The sequence below is a fragment of the Labrus bergylta genome, chromosome 6 (genome assembly GCF_963930695.1).
Source record: "Labrus bergylta chromosome 6, fLabBer1.1, whole genome shotgun sequence".
NCBI lineage: Eukaryota > Metazoa > Chordata > Actinopteri > Labriformes > Labridae > Labrus > Labrus bergylta.
In genome coordinates, this window is record NC_089200.1 from 27,987,157 (window position 1) to 28,008,519 (window position 21,363).

At 40.6% G+C, this 21,363-nt stretch overlaps 1 protein-coding gene across 2 annotated transcripts; it reads left to right on the forward strand.

Moving 5' to 3' along the window:
- Window positions 1–11,122: 11,122 nt before the first annotated feature.
- Window positions 11,123–19,490, forward strand: amotl2a (angiomotin like 2a). 2 transcript variants are annotated; one of them, XM_020633196.3, is made up of 11 exons: window positions 11,123–11,349; window positions 12,239–13,023; window positions 13,113–13,272; window positions 13,695–13,839; window positions 13,931–14,023; window positions 15,282–15,577; window positions 15,923–16,116; window positions 16,209–16,310; window positions 16,404–16,549; window positions 16,865–17,026; window positions 17,610–19,490. In XM_020633196.3, the coding sequence occupies exons 2-11, from the start codon at window positions 12,308–12,310 to the stop codon at window positions 17,693–17,695; spliced, it is 2,100 nt and encodes a 699-aa protein (XP_020488852.1). In that variant the 5' UTR covers window positions 11,123–11,349; window positions 12,239–12,307; the 3' UTR covers window positions 17,696–19,490. The 2 variants fall into 2 exon arrangements, with proteins under 2 accessions (XP_020488852.1, XP_020488860.1); XM_020633204.3 differs by having other exon boundaries at window positions 13,116–13,272.
- Window positions 19,491–21,363: the final 1,873 nt, after the last annotated feature.

A 21,363-nucleotide genomic window follows, 5' to 3' on the forward strand; every position in this document is an offset into this window, starting at 1 on the left:
GCAGAATAAATTTATTATTTTCTTGTCTTTTTGTACTCAAATTCAACATGTGTTTTTTCATCTTAGTATTAAGATAAAATTATCTTTTTGATTTTTAATTAAGGCTAGCATGAAGGTATTTGAGCATCACATGTCGAACCAATCTGTAGAGCTCACATTTAGTTGGTCCTTTGTCTTAATTGTCCATAATGTCCCTTATTTTCTCCTCTTTTAAGATCCACATTGTTTAACCCCTGCCTTCCAGTGAACTATTTGCCCTCAGTGGCCCTGTGTCACAGAGGTCCACCACCTGTTATTTGCTCGACACACGGCCGTTTCTAGGCTTCAAGCGACAGAGACATCCATCTACCTCAGCTCAGCTCTGTGTTTGATGAGCAGATTTAAGGGCTCTGCACTTGGCACGGCCTGAGGAGACATCTTTATCTGGCCTGGAAACGATGGCTTTACCCCACCATCTGCTCCAACCAGGGCTTCAGCAGGCCTGTATGTGCGAGGGGGGGGGGGGGGGGGGGCATGTGTGTAATCTGAGATCTTTTGTTCAGACGGGTTGTGATTGTCATTTCGGATCCAGAAATCGGTTAAAATGGAGAGTTTTTGAAAGATGAGTGACAACATCTGTCCCGTCTTAAACCCTCTGAACATTTGCTTAGGAAAACTCACTTTAAAAGGTTCTTTCCAGCTGCTGTTGACAGAAAAGCTTTAAGAATTTGAACAAGAAAAATAGGAGGATTACACCTGAAATGGTCCTCTCTATTATGAGAAAAGTGATTGATTTTGTACTGAAACCTACATACTTGAAGTCTTTATGTTTTTTGAATTGCTGAAACGCTGCATGCTAGGTCTGCTCACTGTTTTGCATACACTGCATTCTTGTTGCTGGAGTCCATATGGTGGGGGGCTGGCAGGTGCATCTGCCTAATAGCTGGAGGGCAGGAGATAGTGTGTGCTGCGTTTTGTTTCCACTAAACATCTGCCTCTCGGCCTCAAGCCTGTGCTTCTCAGCTAAATAACGTCCTTTGGTTTGAAAAGTAAAAGAAATCATTAATACATTGAATTTTCGACATCTGTTGTTTTAAAGTGTTTCCTTCTCTGCAGTGACACAACACTTAAATTCTTAACTTTCAGTCCTGTATTTCTTTAATTCTCTACTGATTTCATCTTGTTTACGCAGCTTCTTGTTGCCTAAACTGTCTTTCAGCTATTTTCCTCATAAACATCCAAACAAACAACTGAAGCATTTAAAAGAATGCCAATGTTATCTGTTGACACATGTCTGTGTTGTGAGCCAAACACAAGTGTCTCGTTTTCGCTGAAACTGCTAAATTGAGCTCAACACCTTCCTGCAACAGTGACAGAGAGGAATGTCTTGGCATCAGCTGTTCTCAGTACTTACCCAACTACTGTTTTTATATCAGTTACATTTGAGCAGTGATAAGCCTGCTTGAAGTTTTATAACAAAGGCTATGTATACCATTTCTATTCAGTTCAGCGCCACACAACTCCTTTATCAGTCTCTGCAGGGTAGGGTTAGGGTTAGGGTTACTGTTCCCTGTAAGAATATAAAACATAGCCCTATTTGCCAGCTGTCAGTGGCACAATAATAATATTTATCAGGGGCACCAGCGGGATAGTGGATAGTTTGCACGCCCCCTGGTACAGAGGCGGTTGTCCTCGGAGCATGCAGGCAGGATTAAGGTCCAACCTGTGGCTCCTTCTTCACATGTTGTTCCCTACTCTCTCTTTCCATAGCCATTGTAGTTTTAACTATATCAATGTTTATTGTACACATACTGAGGTTACTTTTCCAGCAACTTGTCTAACAGACCACTAAGACCCCAAATAGAAGTCGGAGAGATGCAAAGTAAAAAGAATGTAAACAAAGAAAAGCCCAACCTAAAAAACAAGTTAAGCACCAAGACACAATCTAGCCACGGCTCAGCTAAAAGTTCATCCTGATGTCGGAATTATTATTAATCGTTGATCAACCAATTCAACGATAAATAGTACCGGTAAGTAAATAATCCTAACTTAAATCTGTGCTAAAAACCAACAGCCTGTCATGCTGTTGCTCATCCTCATTGCTCTGTGTTCATTTAACTGTGTTGCAGCTAAAAACTAAAGTGCAGATGTTTTACTGTAAAACAAATCATAACCTTTGCGTCTTCAGATCATCAACATATGGTCCAGCCTGAGCAAAAACATCAAAATAAAAGACAAAAATTATTATTGGAAAAAAAATGAAATGTGAACGTGAGATTTAAAAAGTATTTCCTCTTATGATCATCTCTACGCTTCCTCTACGAAGGGAGTCTTTGTTCATTGTGTGGATGTGACGCACTGAGGCTGCCATTGTGCAGCAGAGGAGACAATCCTTACCTGCCTTTGAAGGTGACTCTCAAGACACCATGGCGACAGTAAAATATTCAAAGACCTCAGAAAGACAAAGAGCCGTTTAATCTGAAGATTTATTCATCTTCAGGAAGTTTTGTACAGTTCAGTTAACCTCCTCCTGCTCTTCTTTTATATATTTCTATTTGACTCAGTAGTGATTCTGTTTCAGTTTTGTCAAAAGACCCTGAACTGCTCCAACGTCAGTTTAAAGACGTGACATGTGGCTACATGTATGTTGGTGTGGTCGTGTCTTTATCTATACCGGCCTGGTTAGAACAGATTTGTTTAGGCAAATGAGGCAGCAGGATGTTGGTGTAGCTGCAGTGATGACTATCACTACTGCAGCTTCACCTTTGACCCCCGGCTGAGGCAAAGAGCCAGCTGCAACTAGTCAACACCATATACATGTCAGCACTGGACTCATTAAACAGATGAGGACACTAATGCTGTTGTAAGCAAATATTAAGACAGTTTTAACCAACATTATTGTCTAATTATTTTTATTATAAATGGATTTGATTCTGAAGAGGTTTTCTATGAGGATGAGAGTAATGAGTGTTAATTATTAAGCAAACATAATGATAGAAATATGTGTACAGAAAAGACATTCAAAGAAATGAGTTAGCACCTTTTTGAACCCTTCTGTAACCAATTAATTTAACCATTTAATTGTTAATAAATCAATGATTTATGACATGTATATAAAGCACTTGTAAGCAGATATAAGACTCCTTCATTAAGCCCTGTGTTGCTTTTCACCACGCATACACGAACGCATGACATCAGCCTTGTGTATCCTGCGGTGATTTGAAGTGTTGGTTGTGCACGTCCTCAGAAGTTAACACTATGCGTCTGCAAGATGCACTATCCATATAACCACTAGGAGCAGTGTAGAGTTGTATGGTGATGAGACTGCAAATGACTGAATGAATCTGAGACACCAGAGAGCTGCTTCAACAATATTGACTAAAAGTTAGTCGATCAAGTCCGCAACCCAATTCAATTCAATTTCAATTCAATTTATTTTTGTATAGCGTCAACTCATAACAAGTGTTATCTCAAGACACTTTACAAAAAGCAGGTAAAATACCTTACTCTTTGCCTGTTAACATTACGAAAGAGCAGGTAAAAAGACCTTACTCATTGTTATGTTAACCCACACTATGATGTGTCTTTGCCCTTGCATAGCAACAAACATGCATGACAAAATAGCTGGCGACAGATTAGCTCTGAACACTGCAGGGCAGGGGAGGGCTGCTCTTCATTGCCGGGAGAAGAGAGCCTATGTAAGAGGCTTGAAACTGTCTTGTGAAAGTCTTGGTTTCATATCCAATCTGAACTTGCTTTTTAGCGCTCTCTGAAGACTTATCCTGGGAATATTCCAACATACATTTACCTCATGATCTGAAACTTTGCCCATGTTTGGTATGGGCTTCTAGCAATGTGACACTGTAAGTTTAAAAATGGGGGTTCAGCATGATAGATCAACTTTAAACTTCAGAGATGGCCCCTGTGTTCCAGAGTTTTTTTTGGCAAATGTAGTACAAAGATTTCGATGTTGCTGTGGAATTGTTTGTGCTTCATTCTCCCATTCAATTTATTACTTTTTATAAATGTGTGGGTTGTGTGCACTGTTAAGAATACTGCAACCCTTCAATCACAATTCGTGACCATGTTGTTGTAGCATGTTTCAAACAGAGGTCTTCTTCAGATGATAGTAAATCTACCAGAAGACCTCTGTTTAAACATTACTGAACTTTTTCCAGCATTGAGTGAGTGTGGAGGCACATCTTCACGTCATCTATTTGATGTGCGTATAACCACCCTTCTTCACATTGTTGAACCAAACCATGAAAAACAATAATAAATCAATTTTTAACTAATATAGGAAATCAAATCCAGATCCATTCTGTTCGATTGAGCGAAAGGGAGCAGAGAAATAGAAACAACACCACGGGGGAAACATACAAATATGTGTCCTTGTCTCAAACAGCATCGCCCTCAGGCAGAGTCCTGTTTAGAGTTCCTCTCTGCTTCACTGTGACTCGTTTGCTTTTATGGTGATGTGAGGAATTTGTTGTGTCACCAGGTGTGAGGGACCGTTTCTTGGCAGACCTGCAGAAAGTCTGACTCGTGTAAAAAGTTGTGCCAGTTGTTTCTCAGTCCTCAAAGATAGTTTTATACTGTGAGTGGAAGCAAACAAAGCATGCCTGTCCGTTCTTCTTCTATTAAGAAAATACACTAGAAATCATTTAAGTGTATTAATATCATTTTGATCTTTGTTTTTTAATTGTATCCTTCAAAAATTGCTTCTATTCCGACAAACTTCATCAAAAGAAAATCAGCTAAAATCAGACTGAAATTGACCCGTTAGCATAGTCAACACTTTAAATCCATTAATTGTTTGGTTTGTGTTGATAAAAACAAATTGTGCTGTAGACCAAAGACAACAGTGTTATTCATTAGAGAAAGCCCATTAAAATGAGAATGTGAGTGGCTTTAGGTCTCCCTCCTGTCGTCCTCGCTGAAACAGCAGACTGCAGGCTCTGTCAGACCCCATGGACATGGTAATGTGAGGAATGCGGCCATTTCCTCCTCAGCAGGAAAACAAAAGGAGCTGCTGAAGCGCCTGGTTTGTCCCACCTCGCATAACAAGGCTGCCGCTCCCAGATCACACTCTGCTTTGTGTGAAGCCAGCCAGCCTACAGGCCTCAACTTTAACAGGTTCAGATGGCTGATCGTGAATGTGGCTTCTGTTAGAAAACATGTTTCAAACTCTGAGGAGAAAACGGTTAAAATATGACAGAGATCTATTTGATCCAGACACTACACACTAAGATGCTGATTGGGTCTTTAGTTAAATCTTTTGAACACGCTAAGGATGATACCTTCCTCCCTTTAGAAAAACTACAACTTTCAATGAGAGATTAGAATGATTATTGTAATGATTTTATTTGTGTACTGATTTAAATAACCACAGTTGTTTGTATACATCACCAGTTTCTTGCAGAGATTTGGAAGAATGTATTAAAACTAATTTAATGTCACTTAATATGAAGCTACAGGAAGCTGTAGGTTAGCTTAGCGATCGTTTTTGTGCTTGTGTGTGTGTGTGTGTGTGTGTGCGTGTGTGCACTACAAAGCGTTTTTAATGTTGTTAAAACGTGAGATTAATCGGAGACTCTAACCACATTAGGGGAATTGAAGGTGTCTCAGCATTGATTGACTCTAGCAGTACGTTATCCCTTTGATTAATTGGTTTAAGAAAATGGCTCCTACTTATGTTTTCTCCCTTCACGCTACTCTGTGTAGGTTTTACAGTCACTCATGCCAATGAATGAAAATACAGCTCTGGTCTTGAAATGCCATGGTCTCCTTAGTTATGGTCAAAAGTACAAAACGATTGGATGGCTGAATGCTTAAACTAATAAGCTCCTGAATGCTGACATAAACAACACAACCCAGCTTCTGCTTGTTTAAGAACCAAAGACTGTAAATAAACATGGACGAAGTCTGAGTGACGTCACCCAGTGGTTTCTGAAGAGGGCTTTTAAAGCTCATCCCTAGTGGTTGCCATGTTGGAAATGCTGAATGTTGACAAACAGCTACAACATGGCCACTTGTAGTCACATCGTTCAAGCCCCAATTATGCATAACTCGTATACTACATAAAATGTAAACAAATGATTTGTAAAAAGAAAAGCACCCCTAATGCAGCGTGTGCTAAATAGAGACATTAAACAATCAGACCAAAGTGAACCAGGATGTAACAGTGTTTGTCAGAACACACATTATATTTTGGGGTATGAACAGGACTTCCAGGTCTTTTGGCGCAAGCTTCAGGTGGACACTCATGGAACTGCAGTTTTTTTTGCAACTTCTGCATTGGCTTCATTGGCTTGAAACATAAACAACAAGTGAGGCACGACAGGAAACAAGGAATGATGAATGGTCACTACAGCATTTTTTTTGTTGTCTGTTTGCGAGGCATTTGCAATTTTCTCTTCTTACGTTGTCGTCTCAAGTGTTGACAGAACAGGAAATGAGTCAGTTATTCATAGTTGTTCAGTGTGGGATGGTTCTACTTGAGATATGTGGGTTCTCATTAAATGAAACTGCATTTCCAGTGAACAGAATCAATCTGTTCAGGTGTTTGACTATAAAGCAGGTGTGGACACTAAAAAGAATCATAAATGTGTTGTCAGTGCGAGACAGAAATAACACTTTGACTTTCGCAACACTTGATCGGCTACTCTAGAAATGCATCACTTATGACACCCCTTATGAAATTGTATTTTTCTTTTGTATGATTTTCAGTTCTTTTTTTTCATATTTTCATAGTTGTTTCCACCTTAAAGAAAGAGTGTGATATTTTACACATAAGTACAGCATAAATCAAGTATATCCTCTGTAAATGTCTCTCTGATTCAAGACTGTCTATGATGAGTGAGAAGCGTGAGTCCCTCCAGCTGTACAGTTGTCAAGCCGTGTTTACATGGACGGGACGGCATTGCATATAAAGCTGTTTTAGTCAAGAACTTGAGGAAGAAGAATGCCATAACATACTCATTGCTTATTTTGATGTCACGTAAGTGTCTTTTGATCACTGTCATTCTGTGTTAATTTATGTGAAATATGAAGCTACGAGTTAACCAAAGTGTGCTGACATTAGCATCCTAACACAACAATGCAGACCACAGGAAATTGCAGTTAAAGCCCAGGACAATGTTGTCCGCCGCTTGCTCTTATGGTGCTTAATTATGGTGCGTTCTAATTCATAACTGCTTTGTGCGAGGAGAGCGAAGGCTTCAGAATAGCGGAGGTGTTGCCAAACAGCAGTTTGTTTTGGTTTTATGCTGGTGCTCGAGGGCGACATCTATTGGATCAAAAAGTCGCATGTTCTTCTATTAAATAAGTCACGTTGCGCTTTATGTGTCTCCCTGTCTCCTCAGAAATGGATGTATGATTATTCAGACAGTAATAGTGGGATGATGTTGTATACATTAACATAAAAACAGGGCAATGGTGTTGGAAAAAATTGTACTGGGATTTTAAGTTTAAAAACAAATTGCTATAAGAAAACCTAGTGTAGACAAAGACAAAAACAAACATCAGGCTTTACTATACACAAAGCTTAAAAGGAGAGGTGACTATTGTTGGGGTTAAATTATAGAATGATGCCAATATACATGTAAAAACCTTTAATTCACTTTGGTTTAAAGAAAATGTTTCCTAAAGCTCTTTTTGAGGCTTAAGAGTCTGAATGATTCATCTGTTGTTGTTTTCTTTACACTTCTGGTCGCTTAATTGGATAAGAGTGTAGGATAGGCTTTTAAAGACAGTTTACTTCTGCCTGTCCTGTTCAGTCACAACTCAATACATCTGTCTGTTGACTTTGTGTAAACTGTCTATATTGTTTAAAAGTGATTGTATTACGTATGATGAATGAATAGAAAAAATGTTTACTCATTATCTGATGTCGAAAAGGTTAAAAACAACAAAGGCTGTTTCAGGCGCGTGCTATAAGTCGTAACATTTCTTTGATCTTTCTTTGCAGTATAGAGTCAACCGACAGTTTAGTTTAGATCATCTACATTTTAAAGTTAAAGTGGATTTTTGCCTTTTTTGTGGGGGGTTTCCAGTCATTGTCGATTATTAATGCCTGAAGCAATAAATTCCTTGATGTGTTATACTGGCCAAAAAACCTGTCCGACAATAAACGTAAGTCGCCTGCAGACAAATAGCAAACCATTTGTATCTTGTTTTAAAGCTCCCCTGAGGAACTCACTTGTGTAAGTAGTCTTTCTGCTTTTTTTTTCCTAAAATTTATTTTTGGGCTTTTTGTGCCTTTAATGGAGAGACAGGACAGTGGATAGAGCTGGAAATCAGGGAGAGAGAGAGAGAGAGAGAGAGAGAGAGAGAGAGAGAGAGAGAGAGAGGACTGACATGCGTGAAAGGAGCCACAGGCTGGATTTGAACCTGGGCTACCCGCTTGGAGGAGCATGGCCTCCATACATGGAGCGCGCACACTAACCACTGCACCACTAGCGCCCCTTTCTGCTTCTTTTTTTTTTTAAATGTAAAAAATATCGTTGGTTGTAAATATTTGATGTGGGATACGTTTAAAAAGACTGTAGCATGCCATTAACTATCTCATGTGACACCTACCCACCCCCGACAGCGGTAACAGATCTTTAAAATTACAAATAGTCAATGTTGTGGATGATATTCTGGTTTGCTTTTGTAGGTCACATAGAGCTGTGAGTATTTGTCTGTATTTTTCATGAACAGTTTAAAACTTCTCACAGGGGCTTTAAAAAGATGAAATTGCATGTTAAAGGGTGGTATGTTGTCCGTTTTCTTGCTACAGCTCTGTATATTATAAAATCAAGATAAAAACAGAATGTTTGGTGTTCCCTCTTATCATGTCAAGCAAGCGGAATTACAAAAAGGCAAAAACTGCAGATTGTTATCAGTTGTTAAAGGTGTAATCAGCATTCCTCAGTCACCGTTGGACTTAAACTGCCATGCAAATGAACAGGTGGACGTTTGCCTGCGAGTGTGTGAGATAAAGTCACCTGCAGTGTGTCTGCTGAATGAATGTGCAGCCCTTACAAGAACAGACTTGTTTACACCCCACAACCTCCAGCAGCACATGAGATGATCCTTTTCATGCAAAACAAAAAAAAAGCTGCACTCAGTGACAAAACAAAAAAAACTCAACCCCCACTGCCAGCTGATCCCATCTACATGCATGTGTACGTGTGCGTGTGTTTGTGTGTGTGCATGTGTGTGTCTGGTGCTAGTGGTGGAGGGGAGAACCAGCAGATGGCAGGGCTGCCCCCATCATGTCTGCTTTTTTGGGGGAGAACAATGCATCTCTCAGAGCTCTTATTAAAGGAGGGGAAGGGGATTTCAGTCCACGGACAGCTGGCAGGCAGTGTGCCTCAACCCCCCCCTCACCTCCTCCCTTCGTGTCCACACACAGACACACACACTCTGCAATTAACTGGCACGGGCCATGGCTTAAATATTTACCAGGCACATGCAGACAAAAGGCTGTCCACGAAAAATAACGATTAATCTGTGTCTCAATTATTGCACTTATTTCATTTCTGTAGTTTCCGTCATGTAAGGCAGAAAATCTTTAATTTTGAAATTAAATACATTTCATCTTTAAAAGTGCAAAATATATTAACATCTTAGTGCAATAGTCATCAAATGTCCTTTCTTATGATATTTGTTATTCACTCATATATGTCTATAATGTCCTGATATCTGTTTACTTTTAAAAGTTGATGATTTTAAAACCCATCTTCTATATTTTTCTACACTATCAAAGCACTCGTGAACTGTAAGGTGAAAATTAAAGGCAAAACAACATTATGTTTTGTGCAGACAGTCATCTTTGAAATAGTCTTTAAAGATAATATTTAATACCAAGAATACCAAAACTATAACTGGAGCAGTTATGATGGTATGATGTCACATTTCCTTTGTTTTGAGTTTTACATTTGAGATGTGGCTTATTTTCTCATATTCACAAAAATCTGACTGTCAGTTTGAGTTGCAATAGAGAAACTGAAGATTCTAGGAACACAAGATTAGCATTTTCTCCATTTTCTCACCTTTTAGACACTTAAAAATTACAACATTATATTATCAAGTGTTACCGGCACTTCTTTTTATTCAGTAGGTGAAAACACATAGACTTAGTAGTGAGAAAATCTTACTTTTTAAACACATTCTCATTGTGAAATGTTTGGTTTTTTGGCTGAAAATTCTCCCTCATCTTCTCTGTCATTATTTCTTCTGGTCATATTTCTTCACATTACATTCTCGGAGTAATAATAGCATAACTTCATTTCAATAAGGATGTGATGTTTTACCGCATTGTTAGATCTTTGTTACATTAACGCACATTGGACTTTTATTTTATTTTATTTTATTTTTCTTTTGTTTATTTAAAAAATGATAATAATAATTACAAGGACCAAAAAACACAATACACAACAAACAACAACATAGAAACATTACTACAAAACAAAACGAACAAAGATTAACAGCATTTTGCCCAACAAGCAGAGCTTTCTAAAAACAATCTTTCATATTCTGTTCAATGATATTTGATATTCCTAAACACATTACACTGAACCGTTATTTGCATGCACATACGAATCTACACCTCCCTTTTGCACCTTTTTGTCATTTTGTGTTGTTTATATCCTGTCATGTATTTTTTTATTACTTATATAGCTATACGTATTTATCTAACTCTGGAATTCCCTGTCAGCAGCTGCATTCATTTTAAACGCTAGTAATAGATTACTATTTCTGCTCTATTTATTTGCTAATTGTTTTGCACCAAAACACAAAGTCAAATTCATTGTGTAAATGTACTTAGCAAAAAAAAAAAAGGATTTAACCTCCTGTAGCTTCACAATATCATTCCTATGATATTCCTAAAACTTGTGAAATATCTATCTTTCTTTAAAGGCTTTAAAATCCTACAAAACAGTGAAAACAAAAAAAACACCTCTTTCCATGACACAGCCAGCCAGCTGAGCTGAGTGCTGCTGCTCTCAATCCAATTTTTTCTCGCTCCCTCCCCCTCTTCCTCCCCCTCTCCCTCCCCTCTCTCTCTCCCTCCTCCTCCTCCCCTCTCTGCGTCCCCTCCTCCTCCCCCTGTGCTCTGCTTTTGATCCCACAGGGACTTGCAGCCTTTACATTCCTCTCATTCCAGCCGCAGCGAACAATCAGCTCTCAGTTATTTATTGGTGCGGGTCGCGCTCCGCTCGGCTCAGTCTGCTGCGGACAGTTTTACATGGAGGAGATCAAGAGGAGGAAGAAACACGGGGAGATTTGTGGACTAACTTTGCTGAATTAAGCGCAGAAAACTGAACGAATACGTCGAGTTACGTTTGCTGTTGTTTTGTGTAATGACGAGAGGTTATCTGGGTAAGTTCTGCTTTTTGTTTTAGATGGTTTTTCTCTCTCTCGTGACTGTGTTTGGATGCCTGAAGACGTCCGACTGGCACGTTGTGAATGTGAATGTGTGAGAAACAATGCAGCTTCTAAATGTGCTTCTAGTTGTATTTAAGGTTTATTCTTTTGATGTAGTGTGACTTTTACGCACGCTAATTTGGATGCCTTTATCCAAAATTAGCAGTTCAGTTTATTAATTTAAATCTTATGAACTTAAAGACTCTGTATGGTTTTAATATATTTTGAACCGGTAGGAACTAGAAGAGAAGCGTTTTTTTATCAACAGACTTTACACATGTTGGTGTGCGTTTGCTAAAAAAAATCGTATTTTGTGCAGTGCTTCATCATTTATCTAAACTATGCAGGGATTTCAGTCTATTTGTTGTTGTTTGGGTTTACCAAGTCAAGTCAGATCACTTTTTTTTAATAGCCTAACACATTTAAAAACAACAGGAGTTGACCCAAACTGATTTTCAGTTTAAGTAGATAGATGAGACATTTCTACATTAAGCTATCAGCAATCAACAAGGTACAATAAAAGGCAATGATTCATAAATAATACATATAGCCTTTGTGGGACCATTCAGTCTCTTTATAGGAATTGATCATATTCTATATATTATATTTAATCAAGTCTGTTATGCATCTGTAGAGTATCACACTCCTGTCTGACTCTGTGAAAGTTGTGCTTAGGAGTGTGTGGGCAATAAAACTTGATCTGCTCTGACATCACTGACTGGGGTATTTCCAGCAATAGCTCATAACAATGTCGTTCAACAAAAGTGTTGATAAATTGCTTGAGGGGAAGAAGTACTTTTACATTTTTGTGCAATGCTAAGTCTGATCCTTTTGTTTCCATCAGATATCTGACTCGTCTATCTCTCAGACTTCTCTCGTCGGCTGTTTCTGAACTAATATCCAGTTTATTGAAATGAGAACCGCTGAGGACTCATCTGGAACGGTCCTACACCGGCTTATTCAGGAGCAGCTCCGTTACGGGAACCTGACGGACACTCGCACACTCCTGGCCATCCAGCAGCAGGCCCTGCGCGGTGGAGGCAGCAGTGGTGGCGGAAGCGCCGGGAGTCCTCGCTCCTCTCTGGAGAGCCTGACTCAGGACGAGTCTCAGTACATGCAAATGTCCGCACGGCAGGAGCCTCAGGGCCAGGAGCACCACGGGGATGGTCTGCACTCTGAGAGCCAGGTGTGCCATCTGTACCAGCTCCATGGAGAGGAGCTGCCCACATACGAGGAGGCCAAAGCCCACTCACAGTACCTGATCTCCCAGCAGGCCGAGCAGGAGGCCCCCAGCATGGACATTATGGGGGGACACAGTGAGGGACAGTGGGATCTGAAGAGGGAGCACGCTCGCTCCCTCAGTGAGAGGCTCATGCAGCTTTCTTTGGAGAGGAACGGAGCCCGACAGAGTGCAGCTATGAGCTCCTCACGCAGTTATCCACAGCTGTACAGCGATAATGTAACAAACTCTGTGAGTCATGAAGGGATCCATCAGAGTGTGGACCAGCGAGCGCCGCCCCCGGACTATCCTGTCTTTGCCAGACTTCCTGGATATATGCTGAGCCACTCGCAGGAGCATGTACAGTACTACAGAGACCCTCCTCCACCCTTTTACGCTCAGCATCACAGGTAAATGATGAAGTAATGAAATCAGATGATGCTTTCATTCAGTATTACCCTCACCTCGTGGTGTAATGGTTACTCTTGTCTCCCCTCAGCAGGTACGTGTCTGCTCAGTCCCAGGTGGCTCACAACAACGGCAACACAATCCCAGCCTCCAGCAGTAACTCAGCTCAGACTGATGCGTTGATGCGGGAGAACGAGCGGCTCAGGCAGGAGCTGGAGGTCTACGCAGAGAAGGCCGCTCGGCTGCAGAAGGTGAGAAACGAGTGGAGCCGATGGTTCAATTCAAGGAGATGGTGACTTGAATCAATAAAAGTTACACATCGGTGGTTGTATTTACAAGTTTTAATTTGATGTGTGGAGAGTTTTCACCTCAGTCAAATCTTTCCAACCCCACCCCTTTGTCTTTCAACATGCTGGCATATTGCCACAAAGTAGATACATGCTTCAACACCTGGGACCCACAAGTGTTCACTTAGGAATGTTCATTCTAACTATTCTCTTGTGCTCAGTGGTATGAGCCATTAGCCTGCAGGCAGTAGAAAAGAAATGCAGAGATGACTAATTAGCCTCATTGATATTAACAGCTGAAAACTAAACCACAGTGCAGACAATGACTGTGGTTGCTTTTTTCCCAGAGATTAATCATCTTCTCACACGTTTTTTCCCCCCCCCAGTTGGAGTTGGAGATTCAAAGGATTTCTGAAGCGTATGAGACTTTGATGAAAGGATCTGCAAAGCGGGAGACGCTGGAGAAAACAATGAGGAATAAGCTAGAGGCCGAGATTAAGAGGATGCACGACTTTAACAGAGACCTGAGAGGTATGTGTTGGACCAAATCCTTCCTGGTGAACTACAGTCTGCTTTGTACTGTGTTTTAACCATCATGTTGTGTTTGTCATCCTCCGCACAGAACAACTTGAGACAGCCACCAGACAGCGAACTGCCAAGGAGGCTGAGTGTTCAGACCAGAGACAGCAAGTCTTTGTTAAACTGCTCGAGCAAAGTGAGTTTAAATCTGCATCAGTCTTTATTTGAAAAGCTGTCTTCTCTTTGCACGATTCAAGGCGGATTTTTACTGATTTGACAAATTTTGCTTCGCTATGAAGCGTCAGACAATGTCAGGAACATAGTTAAGCAGGGATTGGTTTCCTCTGTCAGTGATGTGGCGGGTTATAAAAGCTGTCCTCACATGTCAGGACACAAATGGCTCTATCTGTAACGTGAAGAGTCACTCTGGGCACTTACTGAGACGCCAGCCATTTTTCATAGCTGCAGTAAATGTGGCCTGGATTCCAGGAATTTTTTCAGTATTTCAGGCTGTTCCAGCAGTAGGAATGCCTCCCTCCATCTCTCTCCTCCCCTTCAGCTCAGTTTTGCATCACTGCTGACTTCCCTCCTTGAGGGGAACTAATAAGTCTGGGACTCCAGGGCATCCAGGCCTGACTCAACATGACCTTTGCCGTCTCACTCACCATGTTTGGGATTTTTTTTTTTACTGCATGGTTCAATCATGATCCAGAAGTGATTATTTCTTCCACTCGTCACTGTTTTATGCAGGAATGTTATCGTCCTAAACCAAACTATCAGAAATAGTGTCTGTTTAATGTTCCTGCAAACAGTAATCATGGAGCAACAGAAGCAAAAACCTCATTTTTTAATTACAATAGGTGGATGTGAAGGTTGTTTTTTTTTTGTCTTCTAGGGCCACTTGAGTTATATTTTGAGCTTCTTGTTTACTTCTCGTCCTTAGAAGCATTCCTGAGCTTTTCCCAGTACAAGGCAATGCTTGTGTGCGTAAGTGGATAAGAGGAAGTCTGCATTCCCTCCACAGGCATGCAGGCGTGTTGTGTAATCAACCTCCTTTTGAAAGTAGCGCAACAGACAAACTGGATTTTGCTTCTGAAACACTTTAGTAAAACATCATCAAACTTTTAATAAGTGAAGGAAAAATATTACATTTATTGCTGATAGGAAGTTCAATGTGTAAAAAACTGGTTGAAACTTTGATTCACGTTTCAGTTTTGTTGAGCCTCATGTCCTGACGGCAGTGTGTGAATGTCCCTTGTTGGGACACATTCCTTTTAAAATATCACACCTTGAGCCGATTCAACCACTAAATGATCTTATCAACAGCTGCTGAGAAACTCTACATGGAGTTTACTCTTCTTTTGTATTCATTTGGCCTATGCTGCATTTCTGCTTTTGTCCCACAACTTGAGAAAATAACCTAAAAGCCTCTTTTTCCTCTTTCTGTATCTCAGACGAAGAGCAGCAGAGGGAGCGTGAACAGCTGGAGTGTCAGATACAGCACCTGCGTGTCTCCGGGGAGGAGAGCCAGAGGAGACGGGAGATTCTCGAGCAGGCTCTGGCCACGACTCAAGCCAGAAACAGGCAGTTGGAGGAAGAGCTGCAGCGGAAGAGAGCCTATGTGGAGAAAGTGGAGCGGCTGCAGAGTGCGCTGGCTCAGCTGCAGGCGGCGTGCGAGAAGAGAGAAGCGCTCGAGCTGCGGCTGCGCACAAGACTGGAGCAGGAGCTGAAAAGCCTCAGAGCACAACAGGTAAGGAGAAAAGTTCTTACAGTCACTTCATTTTTGAAGCATGTTCAGGCTACCTTACATAAAGTACGTAGTCTCTCTCTTCCCGATTTCTGATTCTATCCACTGCCCTCTCTCTACAATGCAGGCACGAAAAGCCCAAGAATATAAAAAAAAAAAAAAGAATTCCCACTTTGGCTCAGGCTCAATGCTAAACAAAGCTATAAGCTACTTCAGTGTAGCTTCATAGAGTTCTGATGTTAAAGTGAAAAGACAGCAGTTTCCCTAAATGTCAAATAGTGTATTGAAATAAAAGATCTTTGTTAACTGTAAGTGCTAAAAAATGATATCTGTTGTCTGTTATTTCAGTTTCAGAACCAGGCAGCCTACTCTTCAGCTTCAGAACTGAGCTCGTCCACGTTGCAGCAGCAGCAGCTGAGGGAGAAAGAGGAGCGTATTCTGGCTCTGGAGGCGGACATCACTAAGTGGGAGCAGAAGTACCTGGAGGAGAGCACCATGAGGCAGTTTGCAATGGATGCAGCTGCAACTGCTGCAGCACAGAGGTATGATAAAACTTGAAAAACATATAGTTACAACAAATCTCAAAATTACTATTTTAGTGAAGTTTTTTAACAGTCTTCTTTTTTCTTTGCAGGGATACAACCATCATAAATCATTCCCCTCGGCATTCACCCAACAACAGCTTTAATGAAGACCTGCCTTTGTCTAGTCAAAGACATCAGGAGATGGAGAAAAGGTATACATAGGAACATACATATCTGCATCATTGTTACATTCTTTTTTAAATTTTCTTGGGAGTGTGATCTAACTTTATATTCAATGTGTTTAGGATTCGTGCGCTCCATGCTCAGCTCCTGGAGAAGGATGCTGTGATCAAAGTCCTCCAGCAGCGCTCTAGATGGGAACAGGGCAGGCTTCGTCTTGCCAGGTCCGTCCCCTCCATCCACACTGTGGCGGGCAGCACGGAGAGTAAAGGTGAGAACAAGATGTTTCCCTCACTACAAGCAATCCTCAATCCATACTGACACATGCTATGAAGTGACAACTGGCAGACTGGAGAGCGCCGCCAGACAGAATGTGCACTTCCTAAAAAAAAGTTGAAAGTAGATGACAAACCCTTTCGTGTCCCTCAAATAGACAACATGTTTTTAAACTGGAATGCATATCGTCTCTCACTCCAGAATAGCCCGATCCAGAATAGTCATGGGAAGAACTCAGCAGGGCAGATGTTCAGGAGTGTGTAACTGTGAATGTTATTAAGCAGCCTCCTTCTTTTGTCTCTGTTCGTAGGAAAGAGCCTCTCAGATGACCAGACAGGTGCTCCTGCTCTGCAAATCCAATCCCTGGGGGTGCCCAAGCGCCCGAGTCGAGACTCCAGCACCCAAAGTGACGAGTCCACAGCAGAGCCTAGCAAGCTAAAGACACCTGAAGTTATTCCATCAACTACGACGAGTAAGTGAATTGTTTTGTGAAGCATTGGACACCAAATCAGAACCTCTGCACTAACTATGGCTTATTCTTATCAGTAGGCCCCCTACACCCTGAGTATTATGACAATTGTTTAAAGTCCCCCAGATCAAGACAGGCTTCAAGAGATGTTCAGACCAAATTCAAAACTTTTATTTGCAATACCACTGCAGAAAAAATATTTTAAAGACAAAAAGAAATGGAAATCACTTGCATGTAAGCAGAGGTTGTTTTTTATCTCCAATTAGAGCAATACATCCATGTGACACTGTGTTTCAAACGCCTAGTGTTGACATTATCCTGATGTCCTGAGGTTGCATCAGATTTGTCAATTAAGAACTCCATTGAAAAAACAAGCACATATATGAGAAAACTCACAAATGTTCCTACAGTGGGACTTTTCCTCGAGTTAAAACAAAGCTTTATGGACTGTTGATGGCTTAAAACTTTGATGTTGAAATCAAACCAGTGGTCTTGTGCAGCTTTGCACACAGCAGCTCTTGCAGTTGTGTTTGCTTTAGCATACCAAAGTTGTTTTTCTAATCTGCTAATTTTATCTCCACTGCAGACGCCTCGGAGGAGCCAAAGGCAGCACTCAAGACATTCAAGAGCATCAACAGCTCAGACGCGGAGGTGGTTGAAATCCTCATTTGAGTGCTCACTGCAGCCGATACGAGGGAGTGATGACAGAGACTCTCGGCCCGAGTTGTTAAAAGGCCTTCGTGACGTCTGGCTACAAGTAACGAACGACTGACCGTCTGTCGTCAAAGTAAATGAACATGCAGAGTCCAGCATGAGTCGCAGTATCAAGGGGAGAGCTGAGCTCTACTTCAACTGTGCAATTGACTCACGAGTCAGAATTCTTCAAGGTACCCGGACAGTGTTGTGTGTGTTGATAGGAAATGGACAGGTTGTGCATATGTTGTGCGTGTCACTTTTTTATGTATTTTATTTATATTTATATTATTAAGTGCTGCTCATATTGTGATGTTGTTTGTTGTTTGAGATGTAAGATGAACAAGGATCATTTGTCCTGCTCTGCTCCATTTAAATTATAAACTAATGTAGTCACTTTTCTGGATTCAGTTCCCAACATATCTGTGTTTTTTTTGGATTATTTTAAATCTCCAGTAGCGATCCTATTACCCTTCCCTTCGAGATTAATGGGAATATTTATAAAATGACTCGGTGTAAGCATCCTTCCCGTGTCTCCATGCAGTGTTTGAGGATTACTCTGTTTAACAGAACAACTCAAACTTAAATGAACAGTTGCTTCTCTCTTAAAAATACATTCGGGCCCCTGCTCACAGCTCAGTGGAGGATTTGGAAACTTCCTTTGAATGCGGAGCCTGCAGAACCTCTGCTCGTTTCTCTCTTAAAAAAGCCTGCGAGGATTGACAGCATTTCGCGGAGGTCTAATTTTCCATATCCCAGGTTAATGTTTGGGGGCCTCACATGGCGGCTGCCCAACATTTCTCTCCCCTCCGTTGACACGCTGGAGCTAATCTTCTCACATTCCCCTCACTGAGGGAATGCTCCCGTTAAAGAAAAAAAGGCTATCTAAAGTCTGACCCCTCGCCCTTGTTAAAATGGCACACATTCTCCACATGATTCCTTTTCTCGGGCTGGTTATTTCTTCTGTGCCGTGGTGGCTGGTTCCACCACGAGCACAGAAACGGTCAACTATAATTGGCCTGCATTTGCTCCTCTATTTTTCGTTCCCATCACTGTGTTATATTCAGCCATGTTTTCTCCATTGCTCAAGTATCTTACATATCTGAGAGGACTTACACAGAATTTTTCTATTTATTTCCCCCTTCATGGTGCGGGATCACTGAACAATGCTGAATGTAGACTCCTGTTTTCCAGGACTGTGTTTTATATTTAACTGGAATGTGTCATTATTCAGATTTCTTTAGAGGGGAAAAAACTCCCAAAAAAAAGAAGAAGAAAAAAGAAAGCTAATATATTGTCCTGCAGTTCTGAATTGTTGGATTCCATCTCGACAACATTACCACAGGAGTATCTGCGTCAAGTCTAACTGATATCACATGAAATGAAAGTGACTGGTATTACCCTGAAGCTTCCCATCATATTTCCCGCCACAATGCATTTGCTGGTCAATGCGGTGTGTCCTTTGTTGTAACGCCCCTTCACTCTTTTCAGAATGTGTTTACATGAATGGCTGTTTGAAGTGAGAGAAGTTAATATATTCTGTTTGTGTTTTTTCATTTATATACTGTATTCGTATTGTTTTCTGGTGCCAAAGATGTACTCTATGTTTAAGTTATAGCTGTTGAAAAAAAAAAAAAGGTCCTATAAAGGTGCCTTGCTTCAGCTGGTTGAACCATTTTGTTGTGGCTGTGAACTTTTGTAAAGGAAACATTTGTATGTACACCTTAACATTTCACTACGATAGATTAAAATTCTTAATATATGTCCTATGAAAGGTTTCCTGTTTTTATTTGTTGCACTGGTTTCCATACAGTAAATACACTGGATTGAATACAGAAACACTGCTGAATGTCTGAGGCTTCACAGGAGGTTATTGGCAAAGGATAATCAAATATTGAAAGACCTTGCTCAGGGCATTCACTGATGGTGTTACCAAACCAACACTCTGCTATGACCGCTATCTTCAGAGACAATTATGTCGGATGTCAAAACTTAATGACAACCTCAACGTTACATATTTCCTAAAGGTCACATATTATTCTCCTTTTCAACAAGTTAATATAAGTTTCAAAGCTCTCCAAAACATGTCTGTTAAGTTTCTTGTTCTAAATCCACTCTGATCATGTATTTGATCATGCCTATAAACCCCTCTATTTCAGCCCTGCTCAGAACAGGCTGTTTCTGTGTCTGTAGCTTTAAATGTAAATGAGCTGTGTATGACCACACCCCTCTGGAGGGGTTTGGATGGGTTGAGCTTTATTGTACTGTGCCCATTTGTTTATGATGAGAAGACAGACTCAGAGGACAGAACGAACACCTAGCTGCACCTGCAGAAACACCTCCCCCCCACCTGGGGGGTTACTGCCCTTTGTGATGTCAAAAAGGGAAAACCTCCAAACAGCCTGTTTGAGCAATTTCTGAAAAATGGAGAAGGCAAAAGATGGTGAGGATGGGCTATTCTTATGATTGGCGGTCTGTAGACCGACTAGGGAAACATAGGTGTTAGAAAAAAACATGGCAAAGCGTATTTTGCATAATATGTCACCTTTAATTATGTGGTTAAGAAATATTTTGGCCAGTTTATCACACTCTGAGGAATGTATTGTTTTTAATGGACTACATTATAAACCTACACTGATTGGACATCTCCACAAAACATTCATAGAAACAAAAACAAAAAATACCCTTAATAGTTGTTAAAATCCTGCATCTTCCTCTATTCCCTCACAACCCCAACACAGTTTCTGCAGATGGTTGTTCGACATGAGTCTGGTTCTGCTCGAGGTTTCTGCCTGTTGGCAGTTTTGTCTTGCCACTGTAACTTTACTAAGTGCTTAGCTTATGATGGATTAATGCTGGCTCTTTGATAATAATATTACAAACTGTACGGCCTAGACCTGCTCTTATTATTGTGAGCAAGTGTCCTGAGATAACGTTTGTTATGAATTGGTGCTATGCAAATAAAGACTGAATGATTAAGTGATTGACCTTATATTAGTAAGTCTATATGTTTGGGATGACAGTTGGGATGGGCTTGAAACTCAGTGTAATAGAAGAGTGAATTGACTTAGTAAAGATTAAACTACACAACTGACTATAGTTTTAAATGTTATCTTACATTAGCCACCTTAAAGGAGTTAACTTTAACTGGTGAAGGAAAAGACTCTGCTCTGTATGACCTACAAAAGCAAACCAGACCATCAGCCACAATATTGACTATTTGTTTATGATAATTGTTATCGCCTGTTACCGCTGCTGGAGGTTAGGTGTCACATGAGACGGCACGCTACAGAATCAGCCTTTTAAGTTATTCCACAGCAAACATTTGAAAGATTTGACTGTGAAAAAACAGCAGAAAGAGATCAATTGTTTGAAAACCCTACTTACACATGTAAAGGAGTTCCTCACAGGAGCTTTCATGCAAATTGTTTGCTTTTTGTCTGCAGGTGAGGAGAAGTTTTTTGGCCATTATGACTCAAACTAAAGAATTTATTGCTTTTGGTATTAATAACCGACAATGACTGGAAACCCCCCCAAGAAAATGGCAAAAATTCCCTTTAACTTTAAAATTTGGATGACCTTAAACTCAGCTGTCAGTTGACTCTACTGCAAATAAAGAAAAAAGAAAAATGTTCTGATAAGCACAT